The sequence below is a fragment of the Mesitornis unicolor genome, unplaced genomic scaffold, assembly GCF_000695765.1.
Source record: "Mesitornis unicolor isolate BGI_N332 unplaced genomic scaffold, ASM69576v1 scaffold16679, whole genome shotgun sequence".
Taxonomy (NCBI): Eukaryota; Metazoa; Chordata; class Aves; order Mesitornithiformes; family Mesitornithidae; genus Mesitornis; species Mesitornis unicolor.
In genome coordinates this window covers 63,658-71,496 of record NW_010208121.1, presented here as the reverse complement: position 1 = coordinate 71,496, position 7,839 = coordinate 63,658, and the positions used below count along the sequence as shown (strand labels likewise).

General features: G+C 45.3%; 1 protein-coding gene across 1 annotated transcript in view; it reads right to left on the bottom strand.

Annotated features, from left to right (window-relative positions):
* Positions 1-2,604, bottom strand: part of LOC104546875 (nance-Horan syndrome protein-like) — a gene marked incomplete at its 5' end in the record, with an annotated part of 21,603 nt that extends 18,999 nt beyond the window's left edge. The window contains 2 exon segments of the mRNA XM_010192380.1: positions 643-776; positions 2,452-2,604. Of these exon segments, the coding sequence (XP_010190682.1) occupies positions 643-776; positions 2,452-2,604 (287 nt within the window).
* Between the last annotated feature and the right edge of the window lie 5,235 nt (positions 2,605-7,839).

Here is a 7,839-nt window from a genome sequence, read left to right as displayed (position 1 = left end):
CTGCTGAAACCAGTGGGAATTAGGGACATAGAGTTAAACTTCTGGATCTGGGTGATTTTCCTTTAATGATGATAAATACTGTATTGTCAACACTAATTTTATTTCAAGTTAGTGCGGCAAGGACAAGTCAGCACAGACATACAGGACCAGATCTTCAGCTGGAGTTCCTGCTTGTCTGGCTGCAAGGACATGAAGCACCTGAAAAAACTTCAGGTGAACACTGCAGAACAGAACCATTGCCCATACATATGTGGAAACAGTAGTTCCTCATAGCAGAAAAAGTGCTGCTGAAGCTACCTGCACCCAGGCAGGCCTTAAGTCAGCATTCAGAAATTGCAGCACTTTCTGAAATTACGTGAGGGTCTACCTAAAGGAGGAGCAGAGAATGTGAAGGACTGTGGAGGATTGTGTGAATGAGTGTGTATGTGTGCTGGCCGTGTGTGAAAAGAAGAGGTTTCTCAATAGAAACATCCACCCTGGGGCTGGCTGCTGGAAGCTGCGACATGAGTTATGCTACTGATCAGTCTTTACGGTCAGCTGTGTTGTACCCTGCACAGGCTCAGGGTGAAGGGCACTTGTTACACTTAGGTCCCACAATGCTAATAACGCGTTCATGTGTGATAGCTGTAGTGAAAGACTTACTGGTAGCAAGTGCCGGTCCTTTACCGTGTGCCTCTTTTGACTGCAGATCACAGGGAAGGGAGGAAAGGGGGGAGCCACCACAGCGATGGGACCTTGGACTTTTTGCTCTCTGTTATCACCTCGGCTTCGATGTTCTGATTGGAGGAGAAAGAAGACATGAGTCTTTTAGAGCGTTAAAAATATATGAATGTTTCTATTAACAGTATAGCACACACATCAACAGGACGTGGACTCCAAAGATGAGTCCCCATTGACCAGTACCTATGATCCCTGTTCCAACTGAAGGGTAAAAGCACTTATTGGACATACAAGCCCCTGGAAAAGCAATGCTCATACAACACACTCCAGTATCTGCACTGAAGCTGAATTCATGGATGGGATTTATACTCTTTATCCCAAATGACAAGGAGCCACCTTCCAGGTGCTTGAGACTGAAGGCCTGATTACCAATGGGAACCTGCAGCTCCTGTTGCCTCGAAACGTCAAGATGCAGTAACACCTGCACTCTACCCACATAAAATATACCCCTCTGAGAGGAAAGAAGGAAATACAGCCCCAGGTAAGATTTCCTTCCCTGGCTGCATGGCAGCACCAGGTTCTGAGCATTGACTTGACATCATGAAAGTTGTTGCAGCAGCCCTGCTCTGTGCCCTGGCATGGAGGAGATCATTCTGGAAAAATCAGGATCTCTCCACCCCAGGCCCAGAGAAGTCTTCCTTCCCTAAGGGCTCACAATATTCAGTTCTCTTCCAGAATCAGTCCCAAATCTCTGATACTTTCCAAGTGAATGGGAGAATGCTCATAGACTTCCCATCTCTAATTTTAGGTGAGTCAGATAATTACTGTTTGCATGAACTGCTGCTGGAAGGGAGTGATGAGTTCACCTGATGCACATAGCTACAGTCCAGCCAACAATGTTTGCTGCTAGCATAGCTATTTTCTGATCTAACATGTAGTTTTAATTACTCCTGGTTAAATAGATAAAGAGAGACTGAAATTCTGATAGAAGGAATAGGTAAGACACAATAAACATGTTTAGGATACATTTCCGATTATAATTTCACTCCAATACATGCAGTAACTTGGAAAATAAAATAAAGCAGCACATGCCAAGCCACTTGCTGAACCTGGACAGCTGCCGTTAAACGCCAAGGATGGGCAGTTGCCAAAACTGAGATTTGACTTGAAAATGATGAGGCATTTTCTGACAGCTGCCTTCCCACGCTGCTGTCAGGATGTCTCCTGCCCACAAGATGGCAGGCGGAGATCAGCCTAGGCCGGGGACAACTGCAAAGCAGAACAGAAAAGCCAACTCCTGCTCTAACACTCCTGTGCTTGCAATCAGGCGGTATCGCTCTTTGCAGTGCTATGAAGACATACTGCACCTACAGCGTGTTCCTGTGCTAAAATTTGCCGAGAGGCTAAAATGCAGTAATTAATTGGAACATTTTATCCAGCTAGCAGATGCTCTGCAGATCCAGTAATCAATTATTGTTATAACCTGATAACAATAATAAATGAGCAAGGCAATGGTAGCTGTTTGTGCAAAACACTTCCAACACAGGAGTGCTTGGAAACCCCATGCAGATAGCTCAGTTTCTGTGGAGACTCTGTAATAACACTGGGCTCCAGGTTTAGCCCCTTTGGGGTCAGTGCATGGATTTGCTCACACAGTTCAGTCTTACCCATTTTAATAGAAAAACATATAAACAAAGAATATAAAGAGGAAAAGTGAAAAGTTGCTGGGAGGGGACCATGGTGAGGTGTCACCAGCATGGAGATGAAGCTGGAGCATGTCCAAGCACCTACCTCTGCGCAAGGCTCGCAGGTGCTGCTTGGCGTGGTGGTGCAGCTCCTCCACGCAAGGCGGTCTGGTGGAGGGGAGGAAGATGTTTCTTTGCTGATGCCAAGGCGCTCGGTAATAGACACTCAGTTTGCTCTCTGCATCCAGATTGGAGACAGCTGTAAGATAAAACCAGAATGCAAGGTAAGACTCCTAGCATCTCTCATATCAACCTAGCTGAAAAGCCAAAGGCTCTTGCTTGGAACAGCAGTGCCAAGAACGAGCACTGGGGATGTCACAGCACCTCTCCTCCCACCAAATTACAGCAACCATTATCTTCTCTGTATTTCAATACCACTTCACATTTAGACAATGTCTTTTTGCCAGATAGAAAATGGTTGTACGGAGGCAGGTAGGTGCAATGATACTGTATCAGTGTTAAATATATGGACTAAAGGGATAGTAATTTTACAGACAGCAAAATGAAAATGCAAAGAACCTAAGGAAATTTCTGAGGGTGACATTCCGTGTACCAACAGAGAGAAGAACGGGTCCCCCATCTACCCATTCTCACTGCCAACAAGCACTTTCACTACATCATGTTACACACAACCGATTCCTGACACAGGTCACTAGCTCATTGCCTTCCAGCATGTAACGACTGAGATTAACTGCCTGCCCTGCCGAGCCACTGCAACTGTCACCTATCAAAAGAGGTCCCCTTAATAGACAGGGAGTTCTGAGGGACAGGAAAACTTCAGTTCCTCTACAGAGAAATCCCAGAAATCTACCCCTGAAAGTTAGGTAAACCAAGTTCACTAAAGGTTTGAGAGAATTTTTCGGGAGCACTGGGACTAAGTGATACAAACTGATACAAATGGTCATCTCCTCTTGTAATGCCAAGGAGCTGCCACAGCTGTTCTGCTTACAGGACAACACAATGCAATTCAGGCATGCCTCCTGGTGCATTGGAGGGAGGATGGTGGAGGGATCTCCTGGGATTCCCTTCTCAGCAAGAAGCCAAACAGCCAGCATGCCTCAGGTTGGTCCCCTCACTGGCCACCTGCTCCTCTCCTTTGACAATAGGTATTTTTTACCACTTGAGGTAACCGCAGCCCTGAGTCCTTGCGGCAGGGCCCTCAGCATTTCTGCTAGAGAAGAAGGTGCAGGCCGCTGTTGTGGGACATCACTGAGGGGGAGGCCAAGCCAGAGAAAGGGGTTGGCAGCAGGATGTCCAGGATGTCCACAGCAGTATGTTGTCTCCAGCCAAGGAACTAGCACATTTTGGGGCTCCCATCTATTTTCTGTGCTTTTGCACACTCTGATCTGCAGCAGCAGTTGCCTTTTTCTGAGGAGGAGTCAGTGCAACATGTCAAAGAGCTGCTCTCTGGTGGAGATGCTTTGCTCTTGGTTTTGTTGCTTACTTTATTGTAAAACAATACTCACTTGGGCTGAAATAATCCCAGTGCTTTGTATAGCGAAAAGAACTGGGAAAGTACAGTAGGAGAAGAAGAAGGGAGCAGACATAAGGGGAGAAACCCAGGAACCATGCTGCCACGTGTGGGATGCTGACGGACTTTATCAGTTTCTTTGATAAGGAAAAAAACCCAACCAGTAATATGGTCATAGATCTGCTGAAGTTCGGGTTCTCAGAGCACCACTGATGGGACTCTGAACTCTATGCCCAGTAGGCAGCATTGCTTTGCTTCTATGGGTTTTTGCAGATGGGGTTTCACTCAGTTTACAGCATGTTTACAGCATGTTTGCAGTGCTGCTCCATGCATCTGGACATGGTGTCAGTGCAGGGAACAGCACCAGCATGAGAAAAAACTGGTAGATGGAGGGGGGGTGTGTAGGATGAATGATGGCAACCTCTAGGTGCTCATCATGAGGATTTAATAATCAAATTATCAACATGGTAATACCATAATGTTGCCAAATTGCAAGCAGAGCTTTTGAGGGCTTGTCTGTCTGTGACCACTGCAGTAGGTGAATATCTCACTATCATGAGCTGATTTTTACATTTCCTTCACACCTTCAGGGTAAAGAAGCTTTATGTCTCCTACAGACAAGACACCGAGACACAAAGTAACTCTCCCCTTCTGAGCCACACTGCCTCCTTGGGAAGCTCATCTCAGGACAAAAATTTACAAGTGATAGTAATGGTATCCCACCCATTCTTTATATTGCTGAGGATATGTGATATTCATGATCACAAATTGCACCCTGGAGGCTAATGAAACAGCAGGCACAAGCAGTTCCTTCCTACTCCCAGAAAAAAAATATCTAGACTGCAGCTCTAGTAGTTGTCTGTGATGGAGCTCAATAAGTGAGTGGAAAGTTTTACCTACTTATGAAATGTTCAGACATTTCATTAGACTAGAATAGATTTCAGTGCAAAATTTAACTCATAGAGAGTTCTTCTGGCTTTGGAAGCAGTGTTTTGCAGATAAGAAGAGTAGGTGTTGGGTTAATACACTTTGCATGAGACTTAAAAATGAAACCAAGCTAATACAATTCTGCTGCGCACTTGCTGTTGTAGACACACATTGCTGTTCACAGATAAAACAGCATGACCTCTTAGCCATCCAAAAAGTCTCCCTTAGCTGGGAAACCTGTCAGAGCTGTGCACAGTGCTGTACCAGAAGAAAAATTAAACACAAATACATTGCTTATCTTCAAATGATAGGGCACTAAGGAGCTTACAGTACCCTGTGCCTTGGCCCCAGCCAGTACACATCCGTATCTTCTTGTCTTTCCCTGCAGGAGCTCTGATTCTGCGTGCCAGGGAATACGCCTCACTGACACCAAGAAAGCAGAAGTATTGCACAATACGCACTGAACTGAACAGTCCTTTAAAATACTCAAAAGCTGGAGTGGATTTTCTAGGCAGTCCAGAATAGAAACTAAAAGAGCTAGAAAAAAAGCCGTGAGGAGATGCATGTTCTCAGCCTAGGGTGAGGTTGAAGCTCAGAGGGAGGGAGAAGCACTGGGTAGAAGACAATGCTGGCCCAAGGACAAGTATAAACCCGCCACGAATGCAATTAGGCTGGACGTTTGAAGAACAGCATCCCAACCTCAGAGCAGTGAAGCTCTGGAAAAACCTCCCGAAAAGGGAGGGCATGGGCTCCTGGGAGTGGGGCACCACTGCTGGGAGCTGAAGCTAGAGAGAGAGAATGCAGAAGCAGACCATGAGCTTTTAGGATCACTGAAATTCTTTTTTTCTGCACAGGGCTGAATCTCCTACCTCCACTAAAGGAAATAAGCCAACCCTGTGGCAGAGTAACTCAAAGACCGCTGAGCTGAGGCCTAGAAGACCTGTTCAGTGAAAGCTTTGCCATATACTTCTGCCAAGAGCCTGGGTTAAATATTAACACTTCCTATGCCTCGGTTCTGTAAAATGAGAACAAGGTATCTCTTCCAGCCAGCACTTCCATTCACTCAGTGTTTTACTCTGCAGGCTGCTTTTACAATGCTGAGCTTGCACGTGGCTGTAGCCGCTCGGCATCATCATAATATGCATAATAAATAAAGCAATACAGAAACTGGAAAGCCACAGTCTTTAATTATTAACAGCTGGGCACCACAGTGAATGAGAAAAAAAGCCTGTGCAGATATAGGAAATGCTGCATTTCAGGCATGAGATATAGATTGTTAATATATTTTTAGTGTGTGCTTTGACCAATTTAGAATATACAAATGAATCATAAATGATCATGTTCATTTCATTCCCAAGTTAAAGTAATTGGTTTTTTTTGTCTTGTGGGATGACAAAATGACAAGAGACCATTTAAATGGATTCTCCATTACATTCTGTGGATCCATTAACGTTGGCTGGTTTCCTGACAACCAGTGTCAAACAGACATACACTAATGGCTGTTCTCATGAGAAGATTTTTGAAGGTTTCCAAATAGCTGTTTTATCGAAGTTGATCATATTTATCATTTATAAATCTTTCTCATCTTCACATCCTCTCATTCACTCTCCCTTCCTCGTTTAGCAAAGCAGAGTAAGGATCCTGCCATAGCAGAGCTGGATGTGGATGCTTGAAGGTTGTGTGGCTTTAGCGCACTCAGGCGTGGTTGTTCTAATAATAACACCACAAAGGCCAAGCAAGAAAGATTTCTGCTCTATTTATTTGATAGATCCAGGGGTTTGTGCCCCCCCCACTCCGTCTGCTTCTCTAGACGCTTGCCTCTTCCTTCCCCACCTCCTTCTGTTTCTCAACTTTCTATTATTTCTTTCTGTATTATAGTTGCTGTTAGGTGTCGGGGAGGGGAAAAGATAATTTCTAATGTTTCCTGGTTCAAAGAGAAAACACTATTTGGTGTAAGGTGTGAAAAAGTGTGCAGCCTGGAGCGGATCTGAGCGGAGAGCGAGGAAGGTGCCTACATGCTAAGGGACAGAGACCAGAGCCATCATGCCGTGAACTCCTGCACAAGCAAAGCTGAACTGGTGGCTGCTGAATCCTTATTAAAGTATCTGGATTCCAAAAGAGAAAAAACCCACAATTAAAAAGGATCAGAGTAGCAAATAAGCCTATTCCAGAGACCTATTACTCTTATGAGAGGCTCTAATGATCCAAGCCCTTTGCAGGAGGCAGAGGAGCTGGGGGCTGTGCACCCAGCAAACACCACTGCTTCTCCCCACCACGCTGCAGACAGTGCAGGATGCTCTCAAAGGCTGCCGTGGCCAGCAGCACTGCGCCAGGCTCTGCTTGGGAAGCCCTTCTTCTCCAGTGCTAAAGTAACTGACCTGCCACTTTAGCAAATGCCATTTTTTTCTAGCCATTTCAGGTAAAAACGGTGACTTTTCTTCTGGTGTGATTCAATGTCATTAAAAAGCTGTATGTTCACCCAGCTTTGCATAAATAGGCTTATGCCAGCAGCAGAGTTGAACCTGATCCAATTCTTCCACACCTACTGCCCAGGTCAGCAGTGACTTAAAGCCTCCTAAATTTGTGTGCAAAACATTGCAAGAAAATTAATTCTGAAGAAGACCAGATTATCTCAAAGACTAGGCAGTCTGGCAACACATCCAACTTCATCATGCATTTTAGTGCATAAATGTTTCATTGAGGCAAGTGCTGAGTCTGATATGAATTTTATTTATAGCCCTGAACATCTCAAATATATGCTTCCCCCAAGTGCTCGAGTCTCCACTGTAACACCCAGGGGGTTTAAGCCTACAATGCTGGTAAAAATCTACAGTCGCTTCTCTGCTGCCCCACATTTTGCTTGATGCATCAGCAAGCTCGGTACTTTCCAAGCAGCTCCCTCTGTGGCTGCTGCTTCATGTGTGCTGTGTGTGACAGCACATTGGGTGCCAGGGTTCACTCAGTGGGGACACAGGAGCCTGGAGCTCCTCAGAGCTGGGACAATTGCTCTGCTTTCTACAACTGTGATTGCTTCCA